This window comes from Lethenteron reissneri, chromosome 26 (genome assembly GCF_015708825.2).
Source record: "Lethenteron reissneri isolate LAM-NWPU_2019-01 chromosome 26, ASM1570882v1, whole genome shotgun sequence".
Taxonomy (NCBI): domain Eukaryota; kingdom Metazoa; phylum Chordata; class Hyperoartia; order Petromyzontiformes; family Petromyzontidae; genus Lethenteron; species Lethenteron reissneri.
In genome coordinates, this window is record NC_083804.1 from 16556523 (window position 1) to 16579037 (window position 22515).

Below are 22515 nucleotides of genomic sequence, written 5' to 3' on the forward strand. Positions count from 1 at the left end.
AAAGGAGCGCGGCAGAGAGACGCATGCTCGGAATGACATTGAGAGACAGAACGTAAGAACCATTTGGATTCAAGAGCATGGCAGTAAGGTGGCTTGGGACACGTCATGGTAAAAGGGACGTGATGGCCGACGGTCAGGAATAATCACGGAGGGGGCAGCCAAGGAGTGAAAGCGTCCGAGAAAACATACAACGGAGGAGACGGAGCGATGGAATCAGTGTGCAGGCGCTAGGTAGATTATTAAATTTCAGGATCGTGAGAAGTGGTGGGGGCTTGGGGAGGCCTTCATCCAGCAGCTGATTGACCATGGTTGATCAGAGTCAGACTCTTTACTTCGACTGGAGGAATCCGATGAGCTATGAAGCTCTTTTTTTGTCCAGTATGGGCGGGTCAGCAAGTCCATGATGAGGTGCAGGCACTGGACATTCATAATTATTAGCCGCGTCTCTTATGCTCGCGATGCATGCATCGACTCGTACGTGCGGTAACAATTGTTTACGATTGATGTTCATCATCATCCGCTCGCTCTCCCAAGCCATCGGTCGCGTGATGTACCAATCCATCTAGCTCCTGCATACGAGCTGATTTCATCGCTTCATCTCCACGGTGGACGACTTTCGGTCGTGTTCTCTCCTCCGACTGCCACTCCGATTAAGCACGGTTGGCTACGTACGGTGCGAATCTATTAAGTTAACCGTTTGGTAATTTTTTTATAATAATGCTCGTAATACGTCAGGAGAAATAATATTCATCCCACGTGCAAATACCGAGCAATGAGCTAAAGAGACAAACGTGTCAGTGCAGGGCCCTCCTTAAAAAACATTGAGGCTCAGTTACAATTTCAAGAACATATCTGGGATTTATTTTCATCCTCTGCATAATAATCAGTTCCATTACTTCACCTCGATGTGAATTTGTTTTAAAATCACCAATTTAATCTACGTCAATTGCGCTATTAGAGGATTCGTGTCGCCAGATTGGGGATATGTTTCACGAACTCTCTTAGCAGATCATCTTCACGTCAAGTCGGCAAAGCGGTGCTGGAAGATGACAAAATTAAACAAGCGTGCAATGCGCCTCCATCCAACATTTTATCTCTCCGAATAAAAACGAAATGAAAGGCAGTTTTGTTTGCACATCTCATCGGGCCGCATGAAGCTTCCGGAATTGTTTAAATACAAAGAACAATGCAGACCGGGTTCGGCATTCAGCGTCTCATCAGGAGAGTCAGGCTTGCTTGAATACCAATGCTGGTGAACTGCCCCTTTGTTTTAAAAATGCACCCCTGTTCGATGCAAAACTATTCCAGAAATATGCATGAATCATTCATCATCATGGTGGGTATTTGGGCAGACTTAAGCGCCGCTGTGATCAGAGGATGAATTATTGCAGACTTCCCCACGAAGTGATGACAAACTGAATCTACCCCTGACCTGCAGGGAGCTGTACTCGCAGCCTCCGGATTGTGGAGACTGTAACAAATAAACTGATTGTGGGGTAATGTAAGGAACAACATGAATAACTAAAATAAGAACATCAGATGTCTCGGCTTGCTTCAATATAGGTCTCTCTCACACCCCACACTCTTCGCTGCCCATGTTTGCCCTGTGAAGAGTGGTACACATACACACGTCAGTTATCTGGTAATCTGGTATATTGACAGATACCAACCCTCAGGTTGAGATAGACAATATTATCTGAAAACAGCATATGATGGGGGTTTTTTGTAGGGTCATTGGTGATAGCACAGCAGAGTCACCCGGGGAGGGGGGAGGGTAAAAGAGGCGATTTTCCCCGGGTCTCACACAAAAGAGGGCACCACAACGGACCTGTGGACAAACGTAGAGATCTGACACTGGGCCTCTATCCCTGAGCCTCCAGGAACCTCTGTGGTGGTGATTGCAGGCATTGTTATGACTGGGTCTCCGTTATAGTTTATTTGGATTAGATCGCGTAAATATAAATGTGTCGTTAAACCCGCCACCAACCGACACAGCTAATTAGTAAGGTTGTTCACGTAATTACGGGCGAAACGTCGTACTCGAATTGTTAACGTGGGTTTACTCTCCAACACACCGGTGTGCTGAACTAGTAACAAATTGGCACGTTTTTTTTTTCGTGACAAACCTTACTAATTGGCTGTATCAGGTGATGGCATGTTGAACTATATTTGTATTCATGTGATCTAACCCAAAATACTCTTATGGTTTATTATTGTTAAAGTGACAAGGCCTATCAACTCGCTACGCACTGCCATCACCAATTTTATCCCGATTGTGCGATCGACGTCACGTCGGGAGACGAATCACTCCATCCGCATCTTCGTGTTAGAGAACGGCCCACGGAACTGGATATCACAGAGCCACTTCGAGATCCACTCCTTCAAGTGCACTCTGGACCACGCACAGTAGAGGGCAGCACTAGCCGCTCGCTCTGCGTGTGAGGTTCGTCGTGTGGCAATAAACTCGATATTTTAATTCTCAGAGATGAAATTTCGCCAATTTAAGTGCAGAACCCACGTATAATAAATAAATAAATATGTGTGTGGAGTTATTGGTGACCGGAATGGGATGAGACAATCATCTACTTGCATTTAACAACTAGGTTTTAATCACAGGCGATTGGCTGCCTGGATTCGAACTCAGGGTCTCAGTGGTGCCCTGTAGGCGCTCTGACCTCTGAGCCAACTGGCCATTTCCTGATAATTGTTTTTTTACCCTTCTATCTGGCAACAAAACTGACACCTTTTTACAAGGAGTCATGTTTGCATAGACCACAATACCTGCAGTCATAATGCAAACAAAAAACACAACTCTGATAATGTGCACTAACATAATCGCGTTGCGCCATCACGAATTGTCACGCTCATCGTCATTCGCGAATGGTTCTTACGCCGACAGTTCGAGGTTTTGAGCCATGCAATTAAGCTACTGTCTACCAGCTGAGTTGATTGTCGGTTATAATAAACACAGCGTCACTAAGCCAATAACGCGCGCCGTATGAGTCTCAGACTCACTCACCTGTCATGAGCTGATTCGGATTCCTCTGGGACAAAACTGTTGCTGAGCAATACTCGTCTCATGTTTGAATAAAGGACGTTGAGTCGCATTGCTACGTTGACGTTGTCCGAAAGAGAGAGCGCGCCCGTGTATCGGACAGCGGGCAAACACACAACAATACAAATCCCCCAAGTCATCCTGATTGACTTTAGAAGCAAATTATGTGAGCGAGCACCTATTAAGGTCGGTACAGCAGACGACGAGTTGGTGGTATGGTCAACATCATGATGTTCACACATCGCACTGGGCACTCATTTGAGGCTGAATCGACATTGGAGCGATCCAGGACAGGCTCAGATAACTTCCACGTGCCACTAATGTTGTGCGTGACCATGAATCGAGCGCCGGTTGTCGGGATCTTAGCACACACACACACACAGCGCACCACGCAATGGCAAACATACCCCGCATAACACAGAGAGGCTGCGGGGGCAAGTGCTGTTAGCGAGCACCTATGAAGGACAACACGGCGGTGATTTGGCCAGCACAGACACACACACAGACACACATGTGGGGGGGGGGGGGTGATGGTTGTGTGTGGGATGAGCGTTGGGAGGGGAGGGGGGAAGGTTGGTGAAGGTGGTGAGGAGTGAGGGGGGGGGTGAAGGAGATGGTAGGGGAGGGGTGAGGGTGCGAGGGGCTATAAGGTGGAGGGGGGGGTGTGGAGGGGAGGGGCTGTGGGCTCTTAAAAATATATAGTTTTGGCTTAGACAGATAGGGAGGGAGAGACAGGGGGAGAGAAGCAGAGAGAGAGAGACAAGGAGAGATGTCTCCACCAGGCAAGCCTTCACAATGCATGCATTAACACCACCACCATCATCATCATGCCACCGCTATCATCGCGTTACTGCTAATGTCAACAATCAGCATCGCTGCTATTGCAATACTTGCTGCTAATGTCACCGCGAAAGTGTTGCTGTGATGTCAACGTGCTCTCGCAAACGTGGACGTAACGGGACGAGAGTGCAATGCTATGACACGCGTGAGTTTTGCGCACTCCGAGTGCACGTTTTTGGTGTCTGTGCGTGCGTACGAGTTGGTGTGTACGTTTGTATGAGTTTGCACACTGTTGAGTTTGTGCCTAGGGTGTATGTAATGAGCGTGTATGGGTTTGTGTCTGGGATTGTGCATTCGATGAGTGCAAGTATGAGTTTGCACACTCTGAGTGTGTATATCTGTGCCGGTGATCGTGAGTATGAGTTTGTGAGTGCATCTGTGGTGTATCTGTGAGTGTGTACGTGTGAGTTTGTGTCGGTGAGTATGTAACTCTGTGTGCGTATTAGTTTGTTGTATGCATGAGTTTTCGTGGTGCTAGCCACCCACCCCATCGTGCGTCGTGACGGCCTTCATAGGTGCTCGCTAACCGCACTTTCCCAAAAAAAAGTCTGGTCCAGGCTATATGGCGGATATTTGTCTTTGTATGGGATTGCACCTGGGGAGACAAAAGCGGCCGGGCGTGGTGTTGGCTACCCACCCCCTCGTGTGCCGTGCCTGCCTTCATAGGTGTGTGTGTGTATGTACCGCATTGGGTTAGGGCACTCCGCAATGAACCCGGCTACAGCTGAGTTCGAATCCGGGCTACGGCTCACGTCGAGCATCTAACCCTGCTGCTGGTCCTCCCCTAGGTCGACTCGGCTTTAAATCAGTACCTGGCGCGGTGTGCACGCATCAGCACTGGGGAAACAGCGGCGACCGGGCGTGTTGCTGGTCACACCACCCGCCTTATGCGCCGTGCAGATTTGATAGGTGCTCGCGAACTGCACTTGTCCCAACAACCTGTGGAGGCTACACGAGGGGGGAGTCTTTGCCTTTGCATATGTCCGAGTATCTGAGGTTGCATATACGAACGTGTGTATATGAGTGAGTTTATGTTATATATATACGTACACGTGTGTGTCAGTTAAATAGCTGCACGTGTGTTTGGTACAGGCCGCGGGGCTGCTATGGTTTCATTGTTGAAGCGCTGTTAGGAATTCCTGTACATGGCGTTCGTTTGTTCGTGATGGCGAGGGAGAAATGTTTAAATCTTCGTGCTGGGTGAACGCTCACAGGGTTCGGGCTTTGCTAAACGTTTTAGATCAGCATGGAACGCTCTTCCACGAGATATCAGGGATATTTGAGTCTGTGGACATAAAATGCGTTTTTAAAACCTATTTATACGTTTAAACTTTAAGTAAATTTAGTAAATGTATTTTTAATGTATTTATAATGTCATTATGTTTATGCTGAGTGTCTGTTGCTGCTGTGTCCTGTTCAGCGCTTTAAGATCCTTGATGAAAGGCGCTATATGAATGGAATTATTATATTAGTGTGATGCCCAACGTGCAATGTGTCTGTCTATATAGTGGATCGTGTACATACATTGTGGGGAGCGGTAGTGTAGTAGTGTTTTGGTTAGCGCGGTGCGCTACGAACCCGACCTCCCGAGTTCGATTCCTGATCACGGCCAACACCAGTGACGAATTATCTGAACCGATCCGCGGTCTCCCCTCGGTGGACTCAGCCTCAAATGAGTATCTGGTGCGATGTGTAAATATGAGCACTGGGGAGACAAAGGTGGCCGGGCGTGGTGTGGGCCCTCTTGTGCCGCGTCGAATTTCGTTGGTGCTCGCTAACAGCACTTTCCGCAGCAGTCTGTTAAAAGGCTATACGGGGGATCTTTGTCTCTATATACAGGGTGTTTCAAAAAGATGGACCCAATTTCAGAGATATAGCGATTTCAAATCGGGTCCATTAGTTTGAAACACCCTGATATACATATAAATAATCATGCCTGACGGAGATGCCCAGGCGCTAGCTGGATTATGAACATTGCAGGATCGCTTGGGGAGGCCTTGATCCAACAGTGGATTGACCGTGACCGGCTGACTGATGTACAATTTTGTTGAAACAAAAATATTACACATCAATGTGAAATGTGTTCATTGTGCATCAACGTCAGACGGCCCACACACGATATGTATTCGTCATTGCAAGGATGTTAGCCGCACTAAATGGACACGGGAGGGGGACAGATGTTGAGCCTTAATTACATTTTGCGGTGTATTATTAGAGAATGCTAAGGCGTGCGTTAATCTACGTGTTCCCCGATTTTAAAAGGTTGTTCACCCCTGGTTTCGAGTACAGTATACATATATGTTCGGGTTAGACCGTTCGAGTGATTGGTTTACTGTAAGGCTTGGGAGTTAATCTAAGAGGCTCGCACTGAGGTCAGATAGAGAGGGCTCTGCACAATCAGGAGACTGTGAGTCCAAAATCGCGCCAGCCCATCATCATCATCATCCCTCTACCAGGGTGGGGAAAGTTAAATACTACTTTGTGGAAGTCAGCGGTATGTACGGTATTAATATACTGGCCCCGTCATGGGAATCAGGAATTTCCACCATCTGGTTCAAGGGCTTGAAATTAACTGTAGCGATGTCGGTTAAACGCTGGGATCAGTGTAATGAGTTAGATCCAATGACTCCAGTGTAAATGCACAGCCGCTTTTTCAATCCACTGCTGGATGAGGGCTCGTGCGAGGGGGGGGGGGTTGACTATACTTCACCATCCTTGGCCAGTGCGGGTTGGTGAAGGTAGGGGATCACAGAAGTGCGGTACAACAATTGATTGAGCTGCACTGCCCTCTGCTGCCCCGCACGTGGCAGCCGATTGATTAGTGATCACCCATCAAAGCACTGCTCAGGCTCAAACCCCTGCTTAGCTTCCGAGATTTGGCGAAATCGGGGGCGCATTGCGGGCGATTTCGCCACAAACCTTTGTTGCCGTGGTTGTCAGTCATGAGTTTAAGGTTGGCATCAGAATGAATTACAGTACACCGATTACCGTAATCTCCAGATTATAAGACGCGCTTTCCGCTCCCACTGCACTTTTAAGAGAACGTTCGGGGCAGCCTACGCGTTATAATCCGGTCGCTGTGAGAGAGAGACCAGAGTTGAATTCAGACCAAAGTTGTCTAACTTTATTTGCCACCGGGCACACGTTTCGGGTGCGTCTTACTTTCGGGAGCGTTCTTATAATCCAGAGAATACGGGTGTCGTTATGCGTTGGTGTCAGGTCTGTGGTTATAGTTTAGACTGTTTTGGCATTGAAGAGTTGAGGTTAGGCTACATGAAAATTTGGGACATCTTGCACCCATTAACCAATTCAACGCAACTCTGGGTTTCATTAACAGAACTGCTGTAAATTAAAATATACAACTGCAGGTCATATTACTGTAATGGAATTCATGTTTACATCCTTAATACAAGTACTGCACATGTCGTTTCATTACGCATGGCTCCTGAAACAATTAATCAAACCCCATTCTTACCGTTGATGAACTCCGGTATTCAATTCATTGACATAACCACTGATTCTATTCATGCATTCTCCAGCTTATAAGACGCTCCGGAAAGTAAGACGAACCCTAAATGTTCTTGGATCTTTCGGTAAAGTCACGTAGAAGGGAAACAATTTAATAATAAAAATAAAACATAATACAATTCTCACGACGTTTCGGCCACAACACAAGCAGCCGTCCTCCGACAGCTCTGTTCTTCACCTGAGGACGGCTGCTTGTGTTGTGGCCGAAACGTCGTGAGAATTGTATTGTTTTGTTTTTATTATTTTATTATTTCCCTTCTACGTGACTTTACCGAAAGATCCAATAATATGAATCCCTGCAGTCACGAAAGCTTTAAATCGGAACCCTAAATGCTTGTGCCCGGTATCAATAAAGTAATATATTCAAACACAGATACATAAACACCTATCGGATGATAAGCCGCCGCGGTGGTGAGATGTTAACTCCCTCGCCTGATATGGAGGAGGTCGTGGGTTCGATCACGACCCTGACGCCTGCTGCTGTATATTTGGAGTTTGCATGTCTCTCTCTCCCCGTTGTCACGTGGACTTTTCTCCTGGTCCTCCGGGTTTTCCCTCCACATTTATAATGATCACCGCGCGTTTAGAGCAATGGGCCATTTACACGTGAGCTATCATTGGTGATAGGTCGCTTCTGAAAAAGAGAGATATAGCTCATTGGGCCTTACCTGGTAAACATTTTAAACTAGTTTATAGTGATAATAGTTGAGTTATACTTTTGATTTTAAACACTGTACGAGAAAAAAATGCATCATATCATCCGGAGAACATGGTGCACAGCAATCATACCAACTCAAATATCCGTTGGTAGAAACCCAGGCTCATTGAATATAAATCGGAGTTCCACTGACTCGATTGGCTCATTAAGCAATTCAGACCACCTCTTAAGGCAACCCAAGCAAGTCAGATCTCGGAAGCTAAGCCTGGATAGTGTTTTGGATGGGCAGACACTGTGCGTGCATCGACAGGTGCTGTAGGTGCTTCTTGCTGCTGTGGGGCTACGTGCTTGGGCAGTAGGCGGCCGACAGTACAGCAACAAGCCACATTGCTCTCCCCATGGTTGCCAACCGTCCCGGATTGGCCAGGAGTCTACCGGAATTGGTCTTGATCGGTCACGATGGAAAGCAAACCGGGAGATATTAATTATGAGATGTTTAAAAAAAAGTAAATAAAATCATTAATAGTTGGAAATCCTAATTCTCCCCATCGACCCAGTACACGACGTTGGGGAAGGGAGGCCCTCATCCAGCAGTGGAATTGATGGACAACTGGATGTATACATGTATGCCTGCGAGCACTTGTGTCAGTGGATGTTCAACAAACAGCACGTGAACAGTTGTATGTATATACAGTATCTACACATACCAAGTAAATAATGAAAAAAAACCTTAAAACACCGAGGAATTTAACCCTAATTTCAACCAGGTGCTCGGCGTTTGTCCTCCAGCAGCTGGGAAGCTCGGTTGCAGGGGCGTGAGAATGATTTAGACTTATTTTGGGGGGGGGGGGGCAAGTAGCCGGGGATAAAGGGGGGGGGGGGGGGCTATGTCATATCGAGTCTTCACGGGAGGGGGGGGGCTATGAAGGATATTATCTGTGGGGGTGGGGGGGAAAGCATATGGCTTGCTTGCGTTGCTCCTCTCCCGTACAAAATTTGCGGAGGAGCCGTTCCTCTCTCATGCCATGCGCAGGTTGAGTTGCGCACACGCGGCGTGTGTACGGGCACGTGGCTGTTGTCGCGCGAATAGGACGAATAAGCCAGTAGGGTCCATATGTGTGTGTGCGCATGCTCTGACGATTATATGAACTAGTCCCGGGCCTCCCTTAGGTCGACTCAGCCTCAAATGGGTACCTGGTGCGGTGTGTAAACATCACCGCTAGGGAGACAAAGGCGGCCGGGCGTGGTGCTGGCCACCGACGCCATCGTAAGCCCTGCCGGCCTTGATTGGCGCTCACCAACAACAAGTCTGTTAAGGCTAAACGGGCGGTCTTTGTCTTTTGTGCTGAGTGAGAGTTGTATACCTGGAACACGTTTGGAGTGCGTCTTATTTTCCGGAGAGTCGTATACTGCGGAGAATACGGTGGTCGGTGTTTGCGTCATCGCTGGCAGAGGCGATAGCAAGGAATGAGCGACTCACGGGTGTCTGGCTAACCCATGCAGCTGTCATGTCGATAACAACTTTGGACAATTGATAAGCCATTAAAATAAAACTCCAACCAGGCCATACACACCTATTCCCATACCTTATGGTTCTGTTGTCAATTACTTATTAGGGACACCCTGACCCCTCCCTCCATAGGCACACGTGCCTGTTTGGCATTTCTTCACTCGTGATTTCATCTCCGCCCCCACGGGACCCTCTATGAAAATTCCCATCAGTGCCTTTCAGCCTCCTCCTGCAAATTGAGCCACTGAAAAACTCTAGATCTTCCCACTTTAGAACATTGACGGAACACGAGGCACGAGGAGTAATTGAACATTGTGGGAGTCTCTCTCACACGGGGTTCGCTGGATGCCATGAGGATGGTGTGGGTCCGACTTGCTAATTCGTCGTTGGCTTGATCATCTTACCCCCTCAAGTCACTCCCGAGATTCAATGTTCCCATTCTCTTTCACCATTTCTCCCTCTTCCTCTCTCTTGCCTCTGCACCTCTTCTCTGCTCTAAATCACAGCCAGGGTTTTGAAATGAATCCGTCTTAAACTGACGTGGCGACCCCTTGTATCCTGGTTCCGTGTTCATGCTCGTTTTGCTCAGAAACAGAATATGTTTTTATACTCGAGGAATCTGATGAGCTATCAGGCTCTTTTCACATCTTTTTTCACAGATGTGGAAAATGCAATTATAGTAAAATAAGAGTAAAATTATACCTTCCCACAAGGCAATTTTTTTCCTATGTGCATTTATAATGCGGTAAATGAAGTTAATATTTAATGGAAACCCAGTGCATTTGACAACGCATTGGCACAAAAGGACATTGGTCACCAGATTTGCCAGATGGGAGAAACAAATAGCAACTGAAGATTAGGAGGTGTTTACCGCAGTAAGTTTGAAAAATAAGAATAGGTTTTACACTTTCTGGCAATAGAACAGATGTTAAGATGTTCAAACACCTTTTGCAAGGCATCAAGTCTGCATTAACCACACACAGTACGTATGGTGAACATGCAAACAAACATGCTCTGGTAATATATACATTGTCTTTGAAACTGATTGGCCTATACCAGAGACAGCCTTCTTTACAGCCTAGTCTCACTCAGTGTCAGACCATAGAATGGCAAAAGACGAACAGTACAACGACAATGCACGTATCAAATCATTTATAGCTGGGGTGAGCAGAGATAACATGGGACTTTTTTGCCAGTATCAAAGTACAGGGTATTTAAAAAAGATGGACCCGATTTGAAATCGCTATATCTCTGCAACCACGAACCGCCCATGAATGAAAGTCTTACCACTTGAAAGGGCGGGGCATAGAGTTTCAAATGATTACCACGAGATGCCTCTCTCAGCGCACAAACAGCCCCTAGCCTCAGTCATTCGCAAGATGGTGACCCCGCAACACAAGGCGTTTTGCGATCTGCAGTTAAACAAGACTGAATCCGTAAATGCGGTGCAGCGTGCGTTTCAACGGCGTTTTGACATTGATCCGCCAATGTCAAAGAGCATTCGTCGTTGGTACCGACAATTTGAGGAAACAGGCTGATTATGTAAGGGGAAGAGCACGCGGCGACCACGCACTTTAGAGGGAAACGTGAAAAGAGAGGCGTTTGGGACGAATTCAACTATCGTCTCGATGTTGTCCGTACAGCAGGTGGAGAGCACACACAGCATTTATAAAATGGTTAGTAAAACTTGATAACTCATTAAACGGTTTATAACTTTTTGAGTAATTGTGAAACATAAAAATGTGGTTTTACCCTTACTGGCAATAAAACAGGTGTTCAGATGTTCAAACACAAAATAGATATATGTTGCAAGGAATCAAGTCTGCATTAACCACACACAGCACTTGTGGCAAAATATGCAAACATACTCTGATAATACATCTATTTGGTGTTTGAACATCTGAACGCCTGTTTGATTGCCAGAAAGGGTAAAACCCACACTTACTTTTGTTAAACTTTGATACCGCCAAAAAATATCCCATACGTTTTAATTGCTTTAGTTATTATGAAACTTTTCCCCCATTTTATCCCACTTATTGCAATCGGTGTCATGCCATGAAGACAAAGTTACCATTCGGAATTTTCACACAGCAGTGCCATCCTTCGTGTTAGAGAATGGCCCGCAGAAGCGGACGCCACAGAGCTACCTCTGAGATCCCATCAAGCTCTGTTCCACTCAGCAGGGGTCAACACATTCTCCACCTGCTCTGCCACTGAAAATGAGGTTCGTCATATCACTGCCAAGCTGATCGTGTAATTCTTCGAGCTGGAATTTTTTGCCAAATGAAATGAAGGAGAAAATGTAAATTTATAAGATTTTTTTGCGTGCAGTCATCGCTGATTGAGCTGAGCCCATCAACTCTGCTATACTTGACAAGATCCACTTTGAAATAACTCTCTTCGGTTATTTCAAACATCCACTTAATTTTCTGAAAGAAAACAAAACCCGTCCACGCGTCAAAGGAAGGATCATACCAAGCAAACAACGACGGACGCAAAAACCCAACCGGTCAGCAAAACAAGAAATCGGCCGCAGCAGTTCCCTCCCATCTGGCAATGCTGCTAGCCATGCACGTAGGGTACGATGGGGAGTGGGAGGAGAGGAGCTCTAAGCTGCTCTCCCCTCTCTCTCTCGTCGTGACAAGGGACGGGTCCAGCGATGAGCTTCAGTCCCTGTCACGTGCTCGTCAGCTCCACGTGAAGGCCAGAGAGGCTGCAATGGAACGATCACTTTCAGTTGTAACAACAGTTCTATGGATCACGTCTATGACGTAGACATCGTAATGGCTACGTCATAATAGCTGTAATAATATATTGTTGTATTGTATTACTATGACTGTCTGTATTAACCACGCTCATAACCCAAGTGTGTCCTTAATGTATATTTATTTAAATGGTGCGTCTCCATAGAGATGCGGTGATGACCGTGGGTCACCATGCGGATAATTATTGATGGTCTATCTCCATGGAGACGTGCGTCTCCATAGAGACACATCACTGAATATGTTGCTATGGGGACAAGACAAGTGTGTTTCCATGGAGATACGTTACCGAGTATGTTTCTATGGAGACAAGTTACTGTTTGTCTCCATGGAGACACATTATTGAGCATGTGTCTATGAAGATAGGTGGCTGTGTCTCCATAGAGACGCATTACTGAGTATGTTTCTATGGAGACAGGCTACTCTGTCTCCGTGGTGATGCAGCACTGACCTGTGCGTGTTTGTTTTGTGCACGTGGTTGCAGGTACTGGGTGGAAACACGCTCATCCGCAAGCCCACGTGCCTCTCCCCGGCCAGAAAATCCACGCGTGACACTACACCCGCGTGAACGCACGACAATACTAACAGAACAGTCATCGTCGCCATCATCCTCAGCCTCCCCCTCCTCACCCTGAGCCTCCTCGTCATCATCCTTAGCCACCTGGGCCCTCCCCATTCTCATCCTTCATCACCTGAAGTCTTATCCTGTTCCTCATTCTACATTAATATCTTAGTTCTTCTCCTACTACTGTGTTTTTTTTTGCCCTCCTAATATTTATCCCACTTTTATTTCGACTGTCCTCCTCGTATTTGACCGACTTCCTCCACGCCCTCCTTGCCCTACATTATACACCCGCGACGATGGCCATACCTCGGCTCTGAATGGAACGGGCAAGTGGCCCGAGTGTGACTGCGACTCCGTTGGGACTTCGTGTGACCCCGTGACGCTCACGACAAGTCGCCACGTGCAGCTTGGATTTCTGATCGCTGCGGCCCAACAAAACCTCGATCGACGAAAGCCTCCCGGGCCACGGCACCCTCCACTTGTCTCTCATTGGACTTGAAGGAAGTGTGCCCGGCAGGCGTTATGATCGATCATTAATCCCAGCCAAGATCATCATCATACTCCATTCTCTGGTGTCGGACTCGTTTTCATCGTCAATGTACATTGGCTTATATAGCCTTGTTCAAAGAAACGTCTACAACATTTACATCTGCTATATCACTATTAGTGCTGGACAATTGGGGTCATAGCCTTTCAGGCCTGTACTTCGGCAAACCTTTGAAAAGTGTCCCCGAGTGCTTTAAAACCCGAGTTTGGCCATCTCAATCCAAGGCCTCCAGCAACTCTTGGACGGTGTCTTACTCCCAACCATCATAACCTTTCATCCCAGACGTAGAACGACCAGATCTTGCAGATTCTTCCAAACGTCTTCTCTACCAAGCCATCTCTTCTATTAAATTGAAACACGTTTTTCCTATATTTCATAAACTAACTTAACGTCAGTATAAATTTGAGGCCTGCAGCAGGCCTTAGCTGGACTGCACACGGCCAGCAGCGTCTGTACGAGGGCAGAATTGACGCCCAATAAAATAATCTTGACTCAGCCCTGAAGGGAAACTAAAAGGGTTACAGATAAGTCAGACTTTTGAGGATACAAGTAGGCGGGACACAGCGTGGATGCGCCTGACACAATATTGTTCACAGCAAATTAAAAGGGGACTTTTATTCCTGGTTTAAATTTCATTCGTGAATTCAAAAAGAATCCGCAAACACTCAATTCATTGTCAAGAATAAAGCCTGTTGGTTTGGCATTGAAATTGGAAATCTTCAAATAAAGTTAATTCCAAGTTTAATGACCTGATTGTGAATCACACACAGTTCCAGCAAATCCATACAATTGTCTACCCATATCCGAACCCAACAGAATCAAGCGGAATCCAAACAGAATCTGCTCCTTCAACCACCACTTAAGAATCCAGTGACAGCGACTCACGAATATTCTGGTTTCAATAACAAACAAGACAGCTTCCAACACAAGTGGATTTTTTCAGATGAGAACAATTTGTTCATCGGCAAGCAGTCAAGTTTCACCCGCCAAACCTTCGTGCGAACAAGACATCTGCATCGCCTGCGTCATTTTGTCTTAAACACAAAACCGCATCGCTCACCTCTGCATGTTCACAACAATGCCGGCCATCGCAGAGATAACCTCAGCCCTGCAAGCCCTCGCGGCCGCCACCAACGGAATCCCGGCCAACGTAATGACATCTCTACCCAGCGAGCCACTGGGCGCACTCTTACAAAGCATGCAGGGCAATCACCATCAACATCCAGTGAGCCACCACCACCACCACCAGAGCGCCGGTCTCCACCACAGCGCCGGCCTCCAGCAGCAGAGCGGCCACCTCGCCGACGTGATGTCCCTGAGCGAGCACATGGGCCGCGGCGGAGCGGATGGGGGCGGCGGCGGCGTCGTTGGCGGCGCTGGTGCCGGAATGGGCATCTTGGGAGCAGCCGGAGGAGGGGGCCTGCTCCACATGAAGGGCGTCATGCGGCGCCGGCAGCTCTACTGCCGCACGGGATTCCACGTCACCCTGCTGCCCAACGGCACGGTGCACGGCACGCGTCGGGACCACAGCCGATTCGGTAAATGGTTACCGGAGGCAGATCGGTTTTTTTTTGCGAGCGGTCAGCATTTGGTGACCGCACTCGACTGACGAGCCCCAATAGTGATGATGACACCACCGTGTCTCCAGTTGTCTCGTGTCTTTCTCGCTGCTGCCTGTCAGTTGGTAGGTCGACATTTTTGCTCTAATTTATTTTCATGGTGACAATACTCAAGGGCTCTGAAACGCTTTTTTACACCCTTCTGTGTGCATTTTGAAACGGGGAGAAGGGTTGCCGGGCAGTGGACAGGGGAGCAGCCACTGTGGGGGTCGTGCGTGCGAGCGGCACCAGAGCCTCAGAGGCTGCGTGCCTGCAGGCAAGGGCGCCCAATGATCCTTAACATCCACGGTTAACAAAAATCCCCGAAGCGTGCCTTCTCATTTTCAATTGAACACGAAACGGCACGTTCACAGCACTCTTCTGTGGTAATCTTGGGACAATATGAGCACTGGAGAATAAGAGGTCAGGTATTCTGCCCGCTACTCTGCCTGCGAACTCCGTAGTGTGCATTAAAGCAGAGAAAACGATGGGTATCATCTTCCTTGACTGATAAAACCCTCATGCATTACAGGTGTTTTACAGGAGAATTTTTTTTTCGTTTTAAACACTTTGTTGCGTTGTTATATATTTTTTTGAGTCCATGCCTGCTGGATTTTTTTCCCCTTCAAGTTTTATTAGACTGTGCCAGACGTGGTTAAGAAACACTCAGAAAATCTTGGATAAAGCTCGCAGGTAATTTTGGAAGCCTGCTTTTTTCTCCGTTCACTTAAAGCTTCCGATGCCTGACAGTGTTTGTCTTTAATCAGCGATAATAACGGCAGGGCCCATGCAGGGCACACAGGAAGCGGTAACATCTGTAGGCCGCGACGAGACGGACAAGGGCCAGGATGTCGAAGTGGGTCGTTTTAGTGCGCGGCGTATGGGTCTACAAACTTGGGGCAACGCTTTGATCAATTTGACTGGGTTTTTTTTTTACATGGCAACTCGTTAATGGCAACGCAACCTTAAACTGGCGTTTCGTTCATACCGGATCATCTTTACGAGAGTTATCGTGCCCCCTTCTCCGTTTCAGACAGATGGACAAAGCTGATGCATTGACGCTGTCAACCCAAGTTGGAAAGAGTTAAAAAGAATAGATTCTTAAATTTATTGAACCGCTGCGAGGGTTTAGGCCGTAGTGGGCGGGGGAGGGGGGGTGTATTGCCGCATGCTTCGTCTAGGACCTCTCGTTGCTGCTGCTGCTACCGCCACTGTATAAAACGTTGCAAAGATGACAGTGCTGGGTGAAGGAGTATATGATGATGATCTGTGGGATCACAACGACCATATCAAGATAACTGTGAACCTCACATTGAACCTCTTTGGATCAGGGAGGGAGGGGGTTCAAGCCCCGGGTTGGGTTTTTACATCGCTCGGGGGCGTTTGTAATGGCCATGATGTGACACCGAGCCAAATTCTTTGAGTTCCTCAGCTCGTGCCCTGGGGTTGGGTGTCCCTCGCGGGGGCTAGTGCCCATGCCAGGAGACTCTGCAGACTTTGAATTTAAGTGCTGCGGGTAAAAAAAAAAAAATGTTTCCCAATAACTGTGATATAGGTGAAACCATGTGCTCGACGTCGTCTGGGTCTGGAGTGATCGTGCACGCGACTGAACGTGTTGTTCCATGTCATATTTTTGGAATTCCGGTCAACGAATACATGACAATCGTCACCTCATCACGATAACTGATTTTGTGTGTATATTTATACTGGGAACTACAATTTCCAAATAAGCTTTTCTCATCACGATGTCATGAATTCGTTTGGAAACATCAGAATTCATAATTACGTTAAAAGGCAGAAGGTAAAAGTGCAGTCCTGCCAATTGTTCGCTCACGCCACTACGGGCTGAAGGACTGCACCAGAGGGAGCTATATAGAGGGTATTTGGCCTACTCTTCCATGCTTGCCAGACGTCTTGTGCGGGTACTCCCACCTCTTCACAGATGTCTTGGAAGAGGTGCGAGGCGGCAAAAAAAATCAGGTGTCATAGGCTGATGCTGCATTGTGGTCAGCAGAGACCAGTGCAGTAAAATCAATTGTTGCATTATACTATGGCCCCATGTCGACGCTCATTTGTCCGTCACCAACACGCACTGACGAGCGTAGTGAAGTACCGTCGAGTAACCTGCACAACGACCCGCACGGCGTGAAGAGGCCCTCGTCCAGCAGAGGATTGACAAAAGGGATGTGTGTGCACGTGCGTCACGGGTACACCAGTGCCACCTTGGGACTGTGAACTGCTGTGCCCTGCTCATGATAACAAACCTACTGCCAGCCAATTGCTGTTTCCACCGACCACTGTGCACTCGCTGAAGTGACCGTTGCTCACAGATGTGGCCCCGTCTCTGCTGCAGGGATCCTCGAGTTCATCAGCGTGGCCGTGGGGCTGGTGAGCATCCGCGGGGCGCACACGGGCATGTACCTCGCCATGAACCAGCGCGGAGAGCTGTATGCAACAGTGAGTCCACGCACGCACAAACGCAAGCACAAACACACACAAAATGGCTCCCCAATTAGCCTACCTCTCACAGACCTTTGGAGCAAGTGCTGTTAGCCAAGCACCCATTGATACATTTCATATCCAAACAGTGCACGATGGCACGGAGTGGTCTGCACCACACCTCGCTGTGTGAACTCGCAACTTTCCGATTGTGAGATGCTCACTCTGCCATTGAACCTACACACCGGCTACTGTACCACGTTGTGGTGCAGTCAACAGTGGTCGCCCTATGAATAGACTTACCGTATACCCACCATAGGATTGTAGATTTTATGCCACTGGCTCCCCGGTAAACATGAAATTTTGGGCTAAACCTGGCTCCAGCGTTTCCAACGACAATGTCCACGTTGGGCTGACATTGACATATTTACTGTTTACTGGATGAAGCTGGGGGGGGGGGGCTGGCTGTAAACGGTAGATGAGCATCGCCTCAGCGCTCAACATTGAGCGGAAGACAACTTCGACTCGACGGACCTTTCATTTTGTGGTCGCGGTGTGTCTCGTGTACGTGGCCCCAGGCCGCAATGTCGTCGGACACCATCTTCCGCGAGCAGTTCGAGGAGAACTGGTACAACACGTACGCCAGCGCAGCCCACCGCCACGCTCTCTCCTCCCGCCGCCTGTACGTGGCGCTCAACCGCGACGGCTCACCCCGCGACGGCACGCGGACTCGCCGGCACCATAAGAACGCGCACTTCTTGCCGCGTCCTGTCAGCGACGGCGGGCCGGGCGGCCGGCTGGGGGAGACCGAAGCCTCGGAGCGCGAGCAGGCGGCGCTCGTGAGGTCGCTCGGCAAGCAGCGCAGCTGATGGCACAAAACAAACGTTTAGTAACATTTTTCGGGTCAAGGGTCAGCGACCGTCGCGCCAGTTGTTGGCGATTGACTTCAACACCTTAAAGTGCACACGTTCGTTTTCCAGATTGTTGTTATTATTTGTTAGCCCAAATCATTATTTATTCAGTGTGTATTAGGTTGATCAGAATGCAGTGTTGCTGTTTAAGTTAAGTGAACCTCGCATTGATAGCGGAAAGGAAATAGTTCATTTAAGGTGGCTGGGTGGCTCTTGGGCGCTCGTCATCCTGAGGCAGGACTGAGAAGAGGCTGGGTGTGATCTGCGTCAACTCCTGTTGCCCCACCTGGTCCTTCCTTCTGTCCAGTGCAAGTTCGATCCGTTCAGCAGCAAAGTCGCCGACGAAGCACAAAATAGAACCACCTCGCCACTGGTTTTGCACTTCATTCGGTGGAGCCCAGGCCGGAGGCTGAGCCAGAAGGGTGCATTGTGTGAACAATTAATTCACCTTCACGACTAAGTAAAAAATGTCGAGTAGTTAGAGCACTTTCTGCGAGATAGACTTCTGAAAAACGACAGAGGAAGCCTGGGATGTCACTGTTGCATGATGATGCGTCTCATCGGTGTGAAGAAGTGCATACGAGTTTCGAATATTCACATTGGGGAGGTGGGGGGGTGGAAAGCGTAAAAACATGAAAAATATGACAATAATATATTTTTTTAAAACCCGAAACGAAAAATATTCTTGGACCAAAAACAGTTCCGACATGCTAACTGATGTTACACGATTATTTTAACACGAGTCAATTTCTCTGGCTGTGTCGACTGACCCTGGGATCTGTTGGTTCCTAGCTCCTGTGGTTCCTTGCCTCGCAAGCTATGTGCTGTCTCGCAAATCACACGATCACACCGGTCAATCACATCAATGGACATCACACATTTGGTGCCGGGCGACATATGCCTCAATAAGACGTCGATACCGGCATCTACCCAGTAAACATGCAACATTGCGCCATCAACGTTGGCCCAATATCGGCCTGACATTCAATATCTACTGGGCAGTATGTATGTCCTGTATTTGAACTTCTTTCGCACCGTACGTAGCCAACCATGCTAATCGGAGGTGCGGGGAAGGACAACAAACTCAACACAAAAAGCAGTTCTAAAGATGTAGTTTTCAATCTAGATTTAACAGTGCATAAGCTCCAGTGGCTTCCTAATATTGGAAGGAAGAGCATTCCAGATGGCCGCAGAATCGCATCTGAAAACGCGTGATGCAGTGACCATCTTTGTTCGATGGTTCGCCGAAAGCCACTGCGAGGATGACCGCAGTTTGCGTGATGGTCTATGTCCCTTTGCGAGATCAGCAAGGTATTGTGGTTTATTTGTGGCGAGCACTTTGTGTAAGAGGTCGTATATATAGAGTGAATGTGAAGGTGCGATGACCTCATCCGATTCTGACCACTGCCTCGGGACAAAGAGCGGCCCTGGCAGTCGTATGAGTGGGTAGTTGAGGTTAGAGTCGTTTCTGCAGATTGTGCAAGGTGATATCAACGTTTAAAATTAACTGGGCCCATATCACCCAGGTCGGGTGAAAGTGCGCAGTGGAATAAATGTAATAAAAATAAAAATTAACATGAAACAGAAACAATGAAAATAGCACTAAATATGAAACTTTATTTAAACTTAAATGCCACAGATGTAATTTATAGGACTCTGGCCTTTGACCACCCAGCAACAATGGACGCTGTCCTGCCCTAAATGGTGTGGCAGAGCCAAGACATCTGCTTCAAGAAGAATTACCATCGAATAATCACCGAGATAGCGTGTACTATTGTTCTCTTCATACGCGTAACTGAATTAGCGTAGTTCTAACTCTGACTTCTGCTGGTGCCCAACCCTCCCAGGACAGCGAGCCTCAGAAGGCGTTCTGCACTAGGACGAGGCTCTGATCCCAACTAGGCCGCATCAATCTAAAACGCTATAATCTCCGTTATTTATTACCGCATTGATATTATAGAAGGCATAATTTAAGCAATATTAACATATTATCATGACTATGCCGTTCCTGTATGTTTGATAACTGCCTTAAATGATCGGTTCTGTCGTCAGTGTAATCAATAACCGGTATTTAATGTAATCTCAATATCACTAGCTTTCTGATGCAGATATGGCTGTAACCAATCACACATATAATTACTTAGTTTGAAATTACAGATATCTATGCATATTTAAGGTACGTTGTAGTATACGTAACGTATTATTAATATATACAGAGAGATTACTATACTGTAATTAAGGTTGTATACATGACTAATAATAAAGTGGCTCTGCTGGACTAGAATTAGCGAACGCAATAGCCTGAGAGGTTATTAAAGCTGGGGTCTAACTCAGAATGTGGTTCTGATCGTTTTGGTGTGGGCTTGGGGGATGCCTCACCATTGCGGGATAGGATTCAAACTCAAGGTTCACGTGCCACTCATGTCGAGATGATCATGAGAGTGGCACGAGAATGTCAATCGCGTGTGTGTGTTTTTTGGTTCCGTTTGTTCCAGCATTGGATCCAGACTCGGAGCAGCGTGCCATTTGGACTCAGGCAGCGGTGCACACTGTGTGCACATCACACACTGTGTGCACCGCTGATGTTACCAGCAGTGCAGAAGCGCCCTATTTGCCCGACGTGATGACAACTGTGTACCGGTGTCACCTTTATTATTATTATCATCTTCAGTGCAGAGTGGCTCTGCTGCTTGATTTGAGGGCTGCATTATTACTGGTTTTACCGTTTTTAAGTAGCATAAACATTGCCGTGTATGTCCCATACCGTTCTTTTCAAATGCGTAACCCTTTTCAGTCTTCGATGTGACATGTGAGCAGTAGAGCCCTGCTGCCCGACACAACAAGTGTGTTACGTGGCTTCAGCCCTATTAGGGATCATCGATGGTGTGTCCCCCAACAACGATGCTGCCACACACCTTGAAATAACACTGCGTGGGGCAACTAAACCCATCCCGGCCCCTGTACACCTGGCAGTGTAAATAGGTAGAAACCGACGGTCGATCGACAGGATGCAGTACGGTGGGGTAAAGTGTGGGCACCTCCACCTCTTCCAAGACGTTTAAGCCAGTGTGGAAACGTAGGTAAAATGTGGGGGGGGGGGGGGGGGGGCTGTCGAGAGGTCCTTTAAGTGGAGGGCCTTCTGCCAGCGAGTGGCCTGGGCGAGTAATTGCAGGGCTACGCCTTTACCATTAACCACCTTTGTGTGTTATTCGGGGAGGCACTCGGGTTACTACAATAATGTCGACGGGGATTTTGAACACTGATTAGATGAACAGAGTTAGATCCATTCCCAAATTCTGTGAATGTACAGTAGTCCTGCAACTAATTTACAAAAAGCTATTTACAATACCCTGCAACTAATTTACAAACTTCAGGCCAGAATTTTTAAGCACAGTTGTTTTGTTTTTCGCTTTTTTTTTACCTGAAGTGACAATGGTCAAAGAAGCAAGTGGTAGTTAGTTAGCCGACAGAATGGGTTTAATTAGAAAGATTTTGACGAGATGGGGATTTGGCCAATTAAGTCGATTTCAGGTTTTAAACAACACAGCATCTTCCTCCCCGAGCAAATTGCCAACCACAAACGTTTGCAAATGAACGCAAAAGCTAAAACTCGCGTTCTTATTATGTTTAATGCAAAGAACTTTATCGACACTGAAAGTAAAAAGACCTTTTAGCGGTTTTAAAATAGACCGTAATAAAATTGGAATGTCAAGTAAACTCACCCGGGGTTTTATTTTTTATTAAAGTTTTAAGTGACTGCAGAAACATGCCTAATTAGCAAAAAAAAACATGTAAAATGCATTTAAGGTTCTATATTACGTTACGTTTAAAAGCTTGCTTAATTTAATCAGATAATTTAATAATTATTATATTTATTTAATGTTTGATTACTGTTATAACGAGTGCACTGAGTAACAAGAAAAAGGTCACGCAGGGCCTCGCAGACCCTTCCCCCTTGCCGGAATCACCTGAAGCCGATATAGAACATCGGAGACGCGCTGCCACTCCTTACACTGCTTTCACAACTGAAGAATTGTACATAAAACAAAAAAGGTTCCTTACCTGGCAAAGTACCAATTGAGGATCGAGCCACCCCTTTCAG

The 22515-nt window shown here is 47.3% G+C and overlaps 1 protein-coding gene and 1 long non-coding RNA gene across 3 annotated transcripts; one reads left to right on the forward strand and one right to left on the reverse strand.

Annotated features, from left to right (window-relative positions):
• Positions 1–11802: 11802 nt before the first annotated feature.
• On the forward strand, positions 11803–21516 carry LOC133348043 (fibroblast growth factor 9-like). The gene is made up of 4 exons (XM_061560875.1): positions 11803–11815; positions 12838–15003; positions 17417–17520; positions 18081–21516. The coding sequence occupies exons 2-4, from the start codon at positions 14532–14534 to the stop codon at positions 18369–18371; spliced, it is 867 nt and encodes a 288-aa protein (XP_061416859.1). The 5' UTR covers positions 11803–11815; positions 12838–14531; the 3' UTR covers positions 18372–21516.
• LOC133348092 (uncharacterized) lies at positions 15568–19233 on the reverse strand. 2 transcript variants are annotated; one of them, XR_009755771.1, is made up of 4 exons: positions 19184–19233; positions 18700–18822; positions 18214–18367; positions 15568–17508 (listed from the first exon to the last, which is right to left on the reverse strand). It is a non-coding gene; the product is annotated as an uncharacterized LOC133348092 (long non-coding RNA). The 2 variants fall into 2 exon arrangements; XR_009755770.1 differs by lacking the exon at positions 19184–19233 and having other exon boundaries at positions 18700–18835.
• Positions 21517–22515: the final 999 nt, after the last annotated feature.